Source organism: Larimichthys crocea, chromosome XXIV (assembly GCF_000972845.2).
Source record: "Larimichthys crocea isolate SSNF chromosome XXIV, L_crocea_2.0, whole genome shotgun sequence".
Lineage (NCBI taxonomy): Eukaryota > Metazoa > Chordata > Actinopteri > Sciaenidae > Larimichthys > Larimichthys crocea.
The window spans coordinates 14,257,914-14,275,069 of NC_040034.1; the positions used below are offsets into that span (position 1 = coordinate 14,257,914).

A 17,156-nucleotide genomic window follows, 5' to 3' on the forward strand; every position below is an offset into this window, starting at 1 on the left:
AATAATATTTTTTCTAATGTTTTCCTTCATTTTGAAAAAAAGTCAAACAGTTTAATTGATGTAAATTTATCAAATCAACACATGAACATGCATTATAAAATGGAAATAAAAGACCTGTCCAGTTATCGGGAGCAGTTTCCAACCACCTATTTCTAAGAAAATTGGAGAATTGGCATTTGATTCTTTTTTAATTAATGAAATTGTATTATTATAATTATAATTATAATTATAAATTATAATTATAATTATAATTATTATTTTATTAATGTTATTATAACAACAATTTTCCTGAATTGCCTGATTATTTTAGACCATGGTACAATAAAAAAAACAAAGTGAAGTTGAATTCTCAAAACCACAAGCCAAAACATTACAGAGTGAAGCAAGCTGACTAGAATGATCTCTCTCAGGTTTGTAAGCAAATGGACTGTTGACTCCACATCATATGCACAAATGGACGATACATTGAAATATTGATCCATAAATAGTTTGTCCAAAGGTTAAGAATAAGTTCAATAATGATCTCTCTCTGTTTTAATATTTTAAAGTACAATTCTATATAAACACACTGTATCAAGATCTATATCAAAGCGGATATGTGGGGAGTAGAAGAGATAACATTAGCCCTTTATTAAAATCAACAATTTCAAGAATAAGGAATTCCTGCTTCATCCACTGCTGTCCTCCGCCCACCTACAGATGTATAGTGTACTGACTGAAATGGGAGGGTGACTGTTATACACACATGTGTTTTCCTCTGGGGTGGCTTTCCTCTCATGAAGGCATGGGGCAGGCCATTCTCAGGACGACCTTCCCCGTCACTGGCCTCGTCATAGCTTTCGAACTCGCTAGAGCTCCAGCCGTTGTCGAGGGAGCTGTTGCAGCCACCCTCCTCACCAAGCTCTACGTCATCATAGATCATCTCATCTGGATCTGTATGAAAACACATACAGCACAGACTTAGACGATGTAAAGAAATACGTCAGTTTAGCTACATCCTGAATGGAAATTCCAGAGCCTACAAAACAATGTGTAGGGAATATGCAGATAAATAAGAAAACAATATGCTGCACTCAAATACTGTCAGCTGTTCATTTTTTTTGCTGAGAAGAACTCAAAAGAGTGCTGACTTTACTTTTTTTTTTTTTGTTATGACCTTCAACAAAAATGAAACTATTTCACTCAAATAATAAGTTTCACAAAAGGTAATATTTATTAAGCACCTATTGTATTGTAAGTTTCACAAAAGGTAATATTTATTAAGCACCTATTGTATTGGAATGCAAGTCAGAACACTAAACATTAGCATTTTAAATGAATAATTCAAATAAATGAGTTGAAAGGACAAAGAAATGAAAGTGAGCAGCAGACAGGAACTAATACTGAATGAAGTGTAGGAATGAAAATTAAAATCCACAAACCTGTGTTTGAGTCAGAGTTCTCTCTGGGCACGTCATCGTAAATCACTTCATCTGGATCTGAAGCATACGTTCACAATAATCAATGCACGATTTCTCACAACACATAGTCAGGGTTGTTCACACTATAAACAGGATGTCATGTGGAGGGATCTAAACGAAAAGCACACACAAGGGTCTGCTTCCTTAAAAGAACAGGGAAGGAAGTGTCTGGGAATTCATTTGTTTCAAAAAGGAAAAAAAAGAAGAAGAAGATAAGAGCACCCTGAAGGCATGTTGTATGTGCAGAGGCAAGTACAGAGATCTCAAACAACAGCAGTATTCTTTTCATGGATATTATTCCTTACTTTCCATCCATGCAGTGTTGGCAGGATCTGACGCCCATTTAGCCAAAGCGTCTTCTTCTCTAATAGGTGGGTACTCTTCACTGAAAACACTTGAGAAAACACATTTATTGTCAGTAAACCAAGCTATAAGTCTATATTTTTCTGTACTCTTCTGGCATGAGGGTAGCAGTCATACATAATATATTGGCAGGGATCAGAAACTATAACTTAACTGGAAGTGGGGAGTAAACTTTGCATACCTCTCTTAAGATATAGCATTAATTGTACTAAACAACTGGTATAGACATGCTCTGACTGTGTAGTATGCCACATACCTGTCAACAGAGGTGCTGCCAGTCCCAACCACAGAGACTGAAGGGAAAAAGAGAAGACATTACACAAAGAAAGCCAACAACATGACACACATTCTTGTCTGTAATCCTGTTTTCTTGTCCAACAGTTCTCATGACCATGCACAAAAGCTAAAATGCAAATATGAGCATGGCCATGCTATTGTAAGATCATGGATGGAACTCTAAAATAACAAATGATTTGAAATTTTGTTAGAATAAAATATACCATTATCAATATAATAGCTTAAAAAATAAGCACACTGCATGTCACGAAACTCCCAAGATTTAGAAGCGCTGATGTAATTTTTTTCATCTGCCACAAGATGTCACTGATGATTCCATTTCTCCTAGATTACCTCTTATTTAGTAAAGATATTTTCTTGTAAATGTGCCTGTGTGACACACGTACCTGATTTTAAAATTCACGATAAGATAAACTTGTTTTCCAGGGAACTTTTCTTTTTTTCTAAGGAACATGTCATGGCAAAAGTGATAACTGCAGCAAAATGTCCTTGTTTAAAAAATCATGGCCAACACAACTCTCCAATGAACACAAACACAGAAAGTGTAGAAAATACTTTTCTACACCATCACACATATCCACAGCTTTACAAGCTCTTTCACTAAAACATCTGAGTATTTCAATCTGGTGTAACCTTTAGAAGATAATTGCAGTGTAATCAGACTCCTCAGCGTGCCCGGCCACATGCTTGGACTCAGTTACTGCTAGATTTCAGGGAAACCGGAAAATCCTCACAGCCAACACAGATCTTTGGGGAGGGCTAAATTTAGTCCCTACTTCCTTGTGGCAAGGCTTTAGGAAAAACAAGAGAAAGAATAAAGGACAGAGGACAGAAGCAGCTGAGACAGCAATTACATGTCATTGCCTTGTACCTCTATTTCTCAGTGCAGTGAGAAAGAAGCATTTCAGAGCTGATATACAGAAGATTTACAGTTGTTGTGGATATTTCAAAATGAACACTGGTGAACATCTGTTTATTATTATAATTTCCCACTGCTGCAAGCTCTACTTTACCATCCTCATCCATGGAGAGGTGTCGAATGATGACAGGCGTGGTGTAAGTTGGTGTGATGAGTGGCACACCAGAGGGGGTCGCATAGCCACAGGGCACTGGGACTGAGTATCCCGAAGTGATGCCAACAGGGCTGGTGTGGGTATCCTGGGCTTCCCCCTCACGTTCCTTGGGCTCCATTGGCGAGGAGGCAGAGGAAGAAGGTCCGTGCTGCTGCTCAAGCTGCTGCATTTGGAAAGGAGTGATGTCAATCACAGAGTAGGGGTTGACTTTGCCCTGGGAGGGGACGGCCGGGTGTGGAGGGTGAGGGTCATCGATGGATGCCTCCTGGCCTTCCCTGACTGCTGAGGGAAAGAAGATATGTCATATAATGAAAGAATGCTATGTAAAGCACATTGATATTGGATTATTATTACAAAATATATGATTAGTTTACTCATAATTAAACCATAATTTATACTTACTAGACAACTACAGACATGCACCCACAGAGATTGGGTGACTGCTCTATAATAATGTCCCTAAGGGGACAAGAGCTGTTATAAAAATTAGGATTATACTGGGGTTCAGATGTTTTAATTCATATAGTGTGTGTGTATCCTGTCTTTTGCATGTCTTGTGCACTTCCCTTAGTTGGCCTCCGATTTACTGAGGCTGGCAGGGAGAGATAATTATAAATCAACAGTACAAGGACAGGAGAGACAGGCTAGGGGAGTACCATTTGGATATGAAACATAATGCTCATTACTGAGTAGAAAACCAAAAAAGAATGTTATGATATTATCTGTATCAGTGGGGAGACAGCCCTTTTTTTTTAATGTATAAGAACCAACTGTTAGAGCTCCTCAATCAGCCTTTTTCTCTGTAACCCCTCTTGTGTGTTGCACTGTCAAACACTCCTTCTTGTACGAGAATAATAAATTCAACTTAAACTTTGATACTTTGAATCCACTCTTCCTTATTCAAGGGTTTTTCTTTAAAAATTCCCATAACAAGAACCACTTTCACCCATAGAAAGGATGAGAATTTGAATTTCTTTGAAAAAAACAAACAAAACAAAACTACTGAGTAGACTGGACAGTTCGGGTGTCATTGTCTCCCATTACCCCTAGACGGGACTGGCTTGTTGCAAGCTCAGGGCTCGCACTAATTCAGCGCAATGGTGAGTTGTATCTTTTTTATGGGGTTTAAAGCTACAGCATTAGCATTAGCATTATTCTCAAAGAAACATAAACTACCAGAAAAAAAACATAAAACAATGATGTATAATATATTTGTTATTATTTTATTCTTTTATTAGTCTTGATGAGAATGAGCACTTGTGCTCTACGACATCTGAATCTATCATGTAATACAAACTGATCAGCAAAGGAGGTACACTTCAAATATCCCAGTTTACAAAGAAATGAGGATTCTCTCTGCTTCTGTCCGTTTCAGTTTTAGAGCTTCACAGTAACGACACTTTGCAGTAGTGAGTGGTCCTAAAGCAGCAAATCTGAGAGGTGAGAATCAGGGAATAAGTTATGAATGTGGGGTTTTACGTGATGATAGGAATATATAGTGTGTGTGTGTGTGTGTGTGTTCAAATCATGCATGTTTTATAAGAGAAAAATGAGTGCAGTGTTGATGTGTCTTCACTACAGCACTACACAATGAGTGAGTGAGAACGAGAGGAGCCTGACCCTGCCTGCTGCTGCTGTCACAGTTTTCAGTGATAAAAGCCAGACTACCTCCAGCACCAGGCAACCAGAGATACAAGGTGTCATGAGAGAGACAGACTGACCCACTTTACTGCTTTACTTTAGTCTGAGGTGAAGGGGCTGGATTAGAGCCAGATAATTTAAACAAAAATGGCAGAAGAATGTGGAGAATTTTTCTTTGCTGTTAGACAAAAAAAAAAAATCTATTAATTTCCTTCTCTACTGCAGAGGAGCTTCTTCCCCATAGAAATGCTAAAATGGGGTCAAATACTCTTTATCCATTAAAGCCTTTTAGGTTGCAAACCTGCTCTTCCTGGATCTGTCTCTGCATAATCATCAAGAGGAGGGGGTGGGGGTGGTGGTAAATCTGCCTCCTTGTCATCAGTCCCCTCAACAGCAGATGTCACGTCTGCTTCTGTTGTTGATCCACCTGCTGTGGAGGATCTGCTTGTGGCAATTGTTGTGTCTGCTGATGATGGAGTGTTGGATGTGTTGGAAAGAGCTGGGGGGTCTGGGCAGGAGAGATGGCCCTCTGGGTTACTGGCCATAATCTTGTCCTGGTTCTGAGGTGCGGGGGGTAGGCGGTCAGCTTCAGGGATGTCATCTCCACTGTCGTCAAAGTCGAAGGCTTCGCCCTCATCTTCATCTCCAAAGGTGACGTTGTCTGCCAACACTTGAAACAGAGATAGAGTCCTGGGTTATATTAATGATCCAGAGAATCTCAGGTAAAAGAGTATGACAATATACACCATGAAATCTGGTTATATTACAACACTGATGGCAATAAACAAAAAACGATATAACCATTGTTATTTCATCTTGTTATCACGACATATAGTGTGGGTAAAGACAGATTCCCTGTTGGATAAAACAGATGAAGACTGAATAAATAAAGAATAAAGATTAAATAACACAATTCAAATTCAATTCCAACATAAAATACATGTGAAAAGTGTGTCCTGCAGTAACTAAGGATAGCACTTGTACCAAATATTATTTAAAGGGATATTTGCGTTATTTTAAAGTGGCATTGTTTGAAGTACTTGCATAGTCATTGTACTGATGATGCTATTTGTACCATGATCCAAACAGCTGATCTGCGGTGCAGTTCCACTAAAAAGAAAAAGACTGAGTCTGGCAGCAACATAAAGCAGTGAAAAGATTTTTAATATAGTGTAGTTAAGCATATATTAATGTTTTTGAAGTGGGCCTTTTTATGTGGGTAAAAAAAAAGAAAAGAAAAGACACTTTCTACAACAGTGAATTGCAAAATAAGTCTGTAAACATCGCTTTAAACAATGGGCAGTGGCTATGAGGAACTGAGGAATGGTTCAGTTATAAAATATAAAGTCTTGTGAATAAGAACAATACACAAAGCACTAATATCTAAACTTCTGCTAAAAACTTTTTTTTGGTTTTCTAGACCTGTCAACAGTCAAGAAGGTAACCCTCTGTATGAAAACCACATAAATGAGCTTAGATTAATGAAATACATGACATTTGGATGACAGACAGCGTCATTATACCACACTGTATGCTTTGGGGGATTTGGCTAAACATAAGTTAAATCTAGGTAGGATTTAACTCAATAATCATATCATGTCACTCCAAGACTCCTTTAGAGAGCATTAACAGATACACTGTGGGTGGTAGTCTCAGTCCTTGGGCTGTTAAAGTTTAAGGACTGAGCCACATACAGACTTATAATTAAGGGTGGGGTCTACTGCAGCAGTATGTTTTCTTACACATTTTTTTACATCAGGGATCTGCACCAAAACAGCACATAAGCTGCTCCACTTTATAGCAAAAACAAACTAGGGCAGAGCTATAAGATATAGTTAGCATTCAAAGGCGTCACGTTCACATCAGAGCAGGCGCTTGGCAGCAGACAGTAAAGGAACAACGTGTCTTTCCAGTTTCCACGCTGCAATTAGGCCAGCAGGAAAGCGAGCTGTTACTCCCTCCAGTGACTAGCGCAGCCTCAGTTTTACATTATTTCTGATCTGATGAATAGTGTGTGGGTCTGAGTTAGTGAAGCTCAATTAAGAGCAAGAGAGAGTAAAAGGATTAGAAATGCATAGACTCAGCTTTCATCAGCTGGCTTCAGATTTTGGCCCAAAGAGCGGAATATATTAAGGCATTATTTTAGGTTTCTTTCAGTGTAGTAGTGAACGACATTCAAATGAAATCAGCCTGAGTTTAATGTTGTGGAAAATATTAGGTAACCATTTCAACGGGGTTCACACAAGGATAAACTGAGCGAAAAAGCACAGCTCCTCTGTAGTCACTACACGTTTACGAGGTACTCTATCTTTAAACTTCTCAGAATGATATTCTATCTGTTGTCACGGTTTTACTTGCAAGCATACCGTGGATTCTTTGTGAGCGCTTTCATCAGTAGTCACAGCTTGATTGTATTAACTTACAGTTGAAAGTCTTGCTCTCATATCCTGTGCTCCCAAAGAAAACAAGTTTGCGTGGGTTCATTTCCAGCAGAACTTGACGACATGTCCCCAGCAGAGCCAGCAGCCGAAATAGCTCAGTTGGGAGAGCGTTAGACTGAAGATCTAAAGGTCCCTGGTTCGATCCCGGGTTTCGGCATTTTGACCTCTCCCTTCCTCCCACCACCTCATAGCCACAGATAAAAATCTGTACAAATCCTCCATAGAGCTTTCCTGTTTCCTTTCCTAACCTGAACCCTAACACCTAACATTTCCAACGTTCTTCCTGCTGCACAGTCAACTTCAGAATTTATGTGGCTATTTAACCATTATCTGATAAGGTTATTATTTACACACAATTACCAACAAAAGAACCACATTCAGTGTTGCAATAGGCTGTGTTCTGCCTCCAGGCATGAGCGGTCTACTGATAGTGACCAAGTAAATCTTAACTCAAAGAAACTCCCTGTGGCAAACCCAGTGGCTTTGAAGTCCCTCCTCCACTAGTGTACACAGCTCTAAATCACCAGTACGATTCCCTTAGGCTTGACAAGTAGTCGTTCAACCCTGTAGTCAGTGTGTGAGGGAACAGTCTGTGACTAATGTTCCAGGTCAAAGTTGTGACCCCATGTCCATCTGCACCCATGACTTCAGCTGAACAAGAAGAGAGGTGCAAAGAGAAAACCTGGAAATGGAGATGCTATCAGGCTTTTTCCATCTGTGCGATAATGAATGGTGTGGGACGGAGAGATAAGGCACAGCGAGCTCGCTGATAGTCAGCGGTACTCCTGGAATGTGACATGTTTATTCATACGCCAATAATTGCCCCAGTATGCACTCAGATGCTCACTCTGCGGTGTCAATGTGAAACACTTGACTGTGCCAGAACAGAACAGGCCAGGATCTGATCCGCTTTTGGCAAAATGACAACTTCCCATTCAATAGTGCATCTGCAGCTATGTGCAGATGAGACCATCGATAGATGGCTGTATGGGTAGCACCCCTGCAGCTTAATTATAGAGACCGTGCAGAATGTTGACCTTACTTTATAAATCTGTTCACACCCGCACGCATAATAAGTCATGTCAGGATCTCTTAGCGCTTCTAAACAATATTCATACTCTAGAAATAAAAAACATGTGCAGACCTTATAGTTGGCTTAACAGTCAGTCCATGAGATGAGTCGTAGTTGACCAACTTTTAAATAGTTGAATAGTCTCAGAAAAAAATATTAAACTCTATTTGTTGCACGTGTCACCAGGATGAAAGTAGCAGAACCGGCGCAGTGCTGATAACTGTACTAGCGGCCATTAGCTAGTTAGCTGTCCTATTTGCTGACTTTACACAGACTGTTAGGTCAAGCAATATAAACAACTAGTCAACTAATAACTTCAACTAACGACTACTAATCAACTAGGAAAATCTTTAATCGGGGAAGGCCTTATACAAAGTACAAGATCATGGAGAAAAATAGTGTACATGTAAGTGTGTGTGCATGCTGACAGATCCTTGCTGAGGTGTCCATTGTCAATTCATAATCACAATATAGATTCTGTTCTGTGGGTCACATCTCCAGTCTTCTACATAATGGTCAGCTCGAATGAGTCACCGGGTTACAATCCGCTCCAGCATCGCCCTGGCAACAAAGCAAGTGACTGGCCAGCTGGAGACGAAGCATTTCTCTGGCCTCTGTCAATCCCCGGAGGCTGTGTGTGTTTGTCTGTGTGTGTGTGAGTGTGTGTGTATGCATGCATGGTGCTGCAGCAGTATTCAGTCTAATACTGAGGCACATTGTCTGGTATTCGCAGCACCGCAGCACATTTTACCCTCCTTACTCCCTCGCTCTTCTGCCCACACACTCCACAGCGGTGAAGACGTGGAGGAGAGAGGAATCTGTGTTGTTTACTCATACCGTCCAGTTTCACTAGCCCTCCAGGAAGTGATCCAGCCACAGGGTGACCAACAGAAGCCAGCAGGTGACACTGCTGGTCTAACACTGTAATTTATTTTTTTTTTTTCTAAAAACAGACGACCAAACACGCATGTGACGAGAAACACTGTCAAAACAAAGATGTCTGTAGTTTTTCTAGTAGATGTTTTGAGACTCAGCTGTTAATTAATGTGCAGCTTAATTTCTTATTTAATCAATTCATTTCATGTACTATAAAGACTATCACTATTTCCTTAAGTCTTCAGATTTCTTAATTTGTTTGACGTAACACAAAGAAAAGCAGAAAGTCATCACAATTTTGAGGCTTAAACTATTTATTTCTACAAAAAAAAAATTATTTTAATTAATTGATTAAAAAAATAATAAGCATAACATTTTCCTGATATTGGATATTTGTTTGTTATGCTCCATATATGTCTATGGATTTTGTTGCTGTGTGTGCCAATGAATACCTTATATACTAGAACCACCTTAAACTAATTCAGCTACACAGCTCAACTCAAAAGCTGTGGCCTGTACGGGGATCGAACCCGCGACCTTGGCGTTATTAGCACCACGCTCTAACCAACTGAGCTAACCGGCCCATGTTTGCAACCAGTGTACATTCGTTCTCTGCCAGCTTCTCTGTGAAGATTTGAGCAAAGTGTATAGAGTGCGAGTGACAAATCTTTGTTGACTTTACTTTCAGGAGGTGGGGGAGGAAAGTCTTCCACGTCCATGCTTGCTGCTCTTCTCCTGTAGAAGCTCTTCAGTCAGCAGCATGAAGGGGGTCGACTACGCCGACACACATTCCTAGGAAGGAAAAAGACAAACGTCATAAAATGGCCTAATGGGCGGGTTGATACACACAGTATTTCCGAATGAAACTAGCACTGAAGAATGTTCTCATACATCATAAGTTAGGTACTTGTAGCACTGCAAACGATAGCCAGTCAGTCACTGAACGCCCAGCCACGTTTGTTATTCCATGTTACTAAATCACAGCAGCACTTTGTCAGCGGAGGAGCGTGGCTGTGTTGTGGTCACGGTCTGGTACGTTTTGTGTCAACATCAGAATCTGAACCAAAGCTAATTCAGACAAATGAATGAGTGAATGAAAACAAAAGAAGCTCTTATAGTGCTCCTGGGGACTGTTGACAATACCACGTGTTGAAGTGTACACAGCTTCTTCTCATGCTAATTGTGGGCGTGTGTGATGTCATGGGTATAAACACACTTGCCCACCATTTTAATTAATAGGCCGTACCCTGTGGAGTAACCATTATGAAGAGAAGAGTGGTGTTGGGGGGGGTTTCTGTCAATAAAACAAGGTTATTCAAATCAGGTTCACATTCAGATTTCAACTCTTGTTTATTGTGGTAATTCGGGTACTAAATGATTCAAAGGGAGTCAATCGCAAACGCTTCACTCCGTGAGTTTACTCAGCTGTGGCTGTATCAAAATGAGCAAATTTACCAGAGCTCTTAAATAAACTGGTTTCCCACAAGTAGTTATATTTGCACATTTTCTTCAAGATAAGCGATCAAATACAATCAAATGTAGGTTAGACAACTAAGTACCACTTAACGCCACCACTACTTACAATACTTAGCCCTGGAATCATCTATTCTCAGGTCACATTACGCCCCCAGGCTGTGAAAAATACTTGAAAGTAACTCAAAACCCAAGGACATTATGATGCCTCTATAGGCTTCCAGAGGTGGCAACATGCTGCTAATAGACTAGACTCTTGACACGACTTGAAATCGACTACACTATGTATGAGCACTTAGGGTGCAGAGGTCAACGTGATGTTTTAACTTCATAGCATCCCCACATTTTGGCCCAGGGAAATGTCATTAGCATGCTGAGGCAGGAGAGACCTTTGGACCTGCTGGGGCATGAGAGACATTGCATTCCTCTGCAGCACAGCCTTTGTTTGCAGATGTACAATTCATATCCAGAGGTGACAGTTTCTGTCAAAGACCTCCTCTAGAAAAAAAACAAAAAAAAAACAGCGCTATTCCCAGACGTCTTTAACTCTCTCGTATCCACAAGAACAGACGACAGATTCATGACATCATGCCATGGCATAAAGCAGCCATTGTTGTGGTATGTGTGTCCCATATTATATCCATGCAATCTCTTGTAGTTCAATACAAGCCACAACACAAGTTCACAACTAGTCTACTTGTGACTAAGACAAGCCTACTCCACAGCATTGTAGCAAACAAGATCCAAAGGATAACTCAAGTCTCAAAGCTTGTTTTGTCTACAAATAATGTGAAATCCTCTGCTTCTTTGTCCTCCACCCTATTCACCGGGCACAAGGCCAGAACAGTGGATGTGAGCACACAGAGCCAGTGTGCGCTCAATACAGTGTGGCTGACAGATAAGGCTAGCGCTAACAGGTAGGTAGAGTATACATAGCCTGAGGAGAAATAGTCTACACAATAGGGAAGAATCCAAAGACACGGAGAGGAGCTATAATGTTATATAGTACCACTGGTGACGAGGAACACTTCAGGTTTATATACTGCACAGCCTGGTGTAACATGATGTACGAAACAGGTAGTTACATGACACACATGGTTGTAAAGTGACTGGCACATTTTGGAGAGACAACTAGCAGCCTAGCCCTGACAGGAGCCTTGAGGGATGACTCATGTCTCCCTTCAGATGTATTGTTCAAGGTCTAGGACAGCAGGAAAAGGAAGGAAGGAGGGGAGAAGAGGTAAAATATTCAGGTGTGCACTTCTTGACCCAGAGAGAGAAATCCCACGGTGAAAGTATAAAGAAAAAAAAAACTCTTGTTTCTTTAGTAAAGCAGTTGCATTACATTCTTTCTTGTAACAGAACACGATGGCTCTGATTCACTAACATTGAGACAGCCTTTCTCACTCCTGCTTTCTTTGCAGATCTCCTAGTCCCCCTCTCCTGTAATTATTCTGTTTTGTTTTTTTTGTTTTTTTTTTAACCTGCTTCTTGAAGAAAACTAAATGCACCTTTCCACAAATTACATCCTGCATCGCCTGCGGTGTGGTATGACTTCAAATGCGGTGTGCACCATAGAAGCACCTGGCTCACCCACATGGAGATGACCAACTCGACAAAAGCACTTCCTACATCTGTAGCATCTGTCAACAACCTGTCTATGCTGCAGCATTGTAAACAGGTAACGTTTACACTGTGCAACAAAGGCGGCCAGGTGACTAGATGTGTCTTATGGAGAGGACAACAAACTATTCATCAGAATTCATTGAGAATCAAGCTTGTTAAGCTCAAAGGTACTGTATTACAGTCTAATCTGAGAGAAATGACTGAGGACGGAGGAGAAGACACCAGGGAAGTAAAAATCTGCCACATAGTTGATGACAAACTCAGCTGAGCATGTCATTACATGCTGGAACGGCAGAGTTGTGCGCTGTAGACAGGAAAACAGTCATCTGGCCTGCTGCTGTAATGCAGACAATTTGCTCACCTGTGTATTCTTAATAACCTATGTCAAAGAAGGGACGATGACAAGGATCAAAAACATGTTGACAATACACATGTACTATACATACTGTCAACATAATCTTCAACATAGAGAATACGATGCCACTTATGTTCACTAAAGAAAAATGCACAGCTGTCTCTAGGATGAGACTTTAAATGTCAACTGCAAAGAACTTTCAGGTTTCTCCGATTTAAAATGAGAGTCCTGATGATTAAGCATAAATTAACTAGGTTTCCCATATCTCACAATGCCTCTTTTTTATTATTTAAACTATTTAAATAAAGGATGGGTTGAGTGTTCACCTTTCTATCAACAATGCATAAAATCATCTCAATAGAAGAAATCAATGATGGAATGATGAATCTCGCAGACAGACACAGCAAATGGTATAAAAACTTTTCTCCATATTGTTTAATTATAGATTTTACCCCTCACTTCTGATGGCGACCAGAGATCAGTCAAAAAAATAATTGTCTGTGCTGCTGAAGAGCTATTCTACATCAAACACCGTGGTTTTGTGAAGGGTTTTGATTCTTCTATAGGGTTTTCTGGAGCGCACTTAATGACAAGTGGCATTCCACACACAGGCTGAAAGTCATAAACAAAAGCCTGGAGGAGAGGGTGGTATGAGAGAGAGAGAGAGAGAGAGAGAGAGAGAGAGAGAGAGAGGGAGAGAGAGACTTGTAGTCTGCTGTGAGTGTCTGTCTTTAGCTTTGCAGCTCTTTGGCTGAATGTTTTATTGAGCAGTGTGTCCCAATCTTCTCCTTCTGCCAGGATTACAGTAATCAGGCTCCAAGCAGAAACAGCACATCCCAGGCCTACAAAGAGTGGAAGGACAGGCTTTACAAAGTACTGTAATGTACTTTTGTGGAAGTTCAGGGGAGGACAGGACAGCAACCTGCAGCATACTAAAAAGGGAAAAAGGTTACCTCTTTATAGCCTCATCACGATGCTGAAAATCTAAAAGTATTGACACAAATGCCATATAAATGCTGGTGAGATGTACATCCACAGTGGCACATGTGACCTGTTCCCTAAATCTTAAGTCAAAACCTCTGTGGCTCATTCATATAGTATCACAGTATCTGGGCCAACCAGCCTTGATGCCACACTTCACCACCACCACCCTAACCACAAAAGGGGTGGAGAATCCTCCAGACACAGGATAGCCGACTTTCGAAAGTGGGAAATCCTGACTCCTACAAGTTGAAACTGTTGATTAGATCTGTAAACGATAAATTGGAAGCATGTTCATACATAAAAATATCAAAATAAAACACACCACAAGTAAGTGATCCTCCTCATAATTACATTTTTCCTTTGTTTCTGTAACAGTGTCCTCATGAATGGCATGAGTGTTTGTGCCTCCACCCAATCCCCCACTGAATGTAACATAACCTACCCTACACACAATGAACAATCAACGCAACCAGAAAACGAATCATCAGCTACCAGTTATAATTACATGCCTGTGTGGGTAATCAGGAATACACTCCAATAATCAGGCCTGCAGGGCTGCAATACTTCTGTCTGATGTCAGAAGGGCAACATAAATGAATGCTGTCAATGCTAAGCTACCACAATGACTCATTACTGCATGGTGTCATATTAGAGTATATAGTATAACCACTATAATGCATGACACGATCTTACAGTACCCCATTAAACACTTGCTTCTTTACTGTAAAATAACCTAAATGGTTTTTTTTTTTACAATGGCAGATTCTCAACAAGACCCTCCTGGCCTGGACAAAATTAAAGACTGGAGCTGTAAAATATTTCAAAACGTGGTGTCCACTTGAAAACAGAGGCAACCACAGTCTTGGCTGTCACTCCTAACTGGTCTCCACCCTCCCAGTTAGCCACACCAAAGCTTTGAGAGCCTTGACATGTCACCAGAGGAACACTATCTAGTGCGTAGTGAGCAGAGGATACGCGGCTGCTTCAAAGAGCTTTTGTTGACTGGGCTTGATTTAAGCTCTGGATGCTTTTTAATATAAATAGAGATACTCGGTCCGATAACAATAAATGACAACAGGAAAACCGCAACACCCTTGATCGTCAGAGTACAAGTCGTGGTCACTGACTTCAAAGGGTGGAGACGCTTTCTGAAGCCAAGAAAGCCCCCGACCTCTGACTTCACACATCTTTGGAATCCCTATGCACAGTCCTCATCTGTAGCTCAATTCATAGAGCAAAACATTGGCGATTAGAGGGTCCAGGATGCCTATCATGTGCCATATAACTGCAATATGTATGGTTTATTTCTGGCTGAGGACTTTTGAGACATCCTAAAACCTCTCCCCATTTCTGAGGGCTAAACTGCATCAAATACAAATAGTATTCAATGTATAGTAGGATGCATACAAACAAATATATCCACTGAGCACTAAATCTATCTCAAACATGTTCCCAAATGCTAAACAAGCATGTGGTATGTGAGCAATTTCACACATCCACCTGCAGAAGAACAGTGACCTTTCTTTCTTTCTTTCTTTCTTTCTTTCTTTCTTTCTTTCTTTCTTTCTTTCTTTCTTTCCCAGCTGTTGCTGAACTATGTTGCTAATCCAGTGGACCCATGGTGGGTGGACAGTGAATCCATAACTGAATTTCTAAAAATGAATGGTATGCTCCTCTCCTAAACCACTGTGTACTCTGACACCACAAGCTTAGTCACGGCAAACAGAAGGTATTTCCACGAGCTGCCAGTGCCTTGTCACAATTACTTGAACAATTAGCAAATCCTGGCATCTGTCCGCTGAACTGCATCTGTGCTCACAGACCACAATGATGACAGGAGGGGATATAACAGTCGGCAGTTCGTGGCGATGACTAAAGATGCTAAATTACTGTCACCTCATGCATATACATAGCACACATAAGTAAAGCATTAGCCCTGATTGAGCCGACATTTCCTCAAAAACACCAATAGTTTTGTCCCAGGGGTGAAAACATCCACTGTGAGAGCAGCTGCAGCTGACGAAAGAGGGAAATCACTCACACGCGTGCTTACATTAGGAAACTGCACTACATCTCAGCAAGGAAAAAATGATCCGTGCTCCCTGGAAAGCCTTGACTAGGTGTTATTACAGTGAGGGGAGGTATTAAGCATTGGTATCTGCAGCCAGGCCACCGTGGTTATTTGCTAAACAAATTACCAGTGGAGATTTTGTGTGTGTGTACATGCATGTGTGTGTGTGTGTGTGTGTGTGTGTGTGTGTGTGTGTGTGTGTGTGTGTGTGTGTGTGACCCACCCCCCTGAATGTTCCACCTCACACATGTAGTGGCCGATTGAAGTGGACAACTCATGAAAGAAACTTTGGAGGTGTAGCTCGTAAGATTCCTAAAAGCACTTGTCTTTTGTCGTGCGGGCAGGCACCTTGTAAGAGAAACAAGTTTCATGAAATCAGGGTTTTGCTACCTGTTTAGACGGATCTTCCAGCTGACTGAAGCTGTGCAGTGGTTTTCGCTGAGGAATGCCATGCATGACTACTTGAATTTGTAGTCGGGCTGACCGCTGCAGCTCAGCAAGACATTCTCACTTTATATCATCATTTTTAATAAGCACAGAGATTCATATATGATTTGTTTGAATAAAATTCTGGTTGTTATCAAGGAAAGCAAACTTGTCATGTTATTTAATCACAGTCTTGTGAATGCAAAAAGATTATCTTGCACCTGCGATTGCAACCTTCAAGGAGGGACAGGGCAGAAAAGTGTGAGATAACTCTGAGACAGTTACTGACATGTTTCATGACACAGTCATACCCTGAAGAATGACTCCATGTTATGCTTTATAAGTTCAACAAACACAAGGAAAAGAGACATTTCAAGTTCTCACAACAATTAACTTCAGGATTAGGACGCATTCATTGAAAATGCTCGAAGGGAAAATCAGTTGTTTTCTTTCTCACAGCAGAAAGTTGACAGTGTTGGCAACTTGGCAAAGATAGCTCAGGCGCCACGTTAAAGCCATCTCCCAGTACACTGGTTAAAAACACCCAAAACACACTCAAGTCACTATAAAGACACACTTTACATGACTTTATATCACACTTTTAGCTTAATGCCATGCACTGCTCACCTGAACTAACACAAACATGTTAAAGGAGATTTAAAACTTTGTCAGAAACTTGAAAAAAATGTCCTCAACTCACCATTTTATGACTTTTTTTTCCCCCACCAGAAGAATTACCTTGTCCCTTTCGCTGTAACACCACACAAGTGTTAAACGTAAAACATTTCTGACTTAAAACACATCAAAACACATCCAGTCTTCGCTCAGTGTCCTGCTTTTAACTTGACTCCCTTCGATGCAAACTGACTCCATCCATGAAAAACCCCTTTCACCTCCTCTAAGCAGCTGATTGGCGGACAGGGACACTTGGGCAGGCTGTGATTGGCTGTGCGGGACGTCAATCAAGCTTCCAACGTCTTTTTGCTCCGGTAGGATCG

The 17,156-nt window shown here is 40.8% G+C and overlaps 1 protein-coding gene and 2 non-coding genes across 6 annotated transcripts in view; 1 reads left to right on the forward strand and 2 right to left on the reverse strand.

Annotated features, from left to right (window-relative positions):
- Positions 1-17,030, reverse strand: part of arhgef10 (Rho guanine nucleotide exchange factor (GEF) 10) — a 46,302-nt gene extending 29,272 nt beyond the window's left edge. For 2 of the 4 annotated variants that reach the window (XM_019262137.2, XM_027274903.1), the window contains exons 1-8: positions 16,859-17,030; positions 9,906-10,015; positions 5,136-5,504; positions 3,134-3,475; positions 2,080-2,116; positions 1,766-1,854; positions 1,422-1,478; positions 746-933 (exon numbers count right to left, since the gene is read on the reverse strand). In XM_019262137.2, coding sequence (XP_019117682.2) covers positions 746-933; positions 1,422-1,478; positions 1,766-1,854; positions 2,080-2,116; positions 3,134-3,475; positions 5,136-5,504; positions 9,906-9,942 — 1,119 coding nt within the window. In that variant the 5' untranslated portion in view covers positions 9,943-10,015; positions 16,859-17,030. Of the gene's footprint in view, positions 1-745; positions 934-1,421; positions 1,479-1,765; positions 1,855-2,079; positions 2,117-2,753; positions 2,885-3,133; positions 3,476-5,135; positions 5,505-9,905; positions 10,016-16,858 lie in introns of those variants that run through there. The other 2 variants (XM_027274904.1, XM_027274905.1) reach the window with 2 other exon arrangements.
- trnaf-gaa (transfer RNA phenylalanine (anticodon GAA)) lies at positions 7,360-7,432 on the forward strand. The gene has a single exon. It is a non-coding gene; the product is annotated as a tRNA-Phe (tRNA).
- Positions 9,733-9,806, reverse strand: trnai-aau (transfer RNA isoleucine (anticodon AAU)). The gene has a single exon. It is a non-coding gene; the product is annotated as a tRNA-Ile (tRNA).
- Positions 17,031-17,156: the final 126 nt, after the last annotated feature.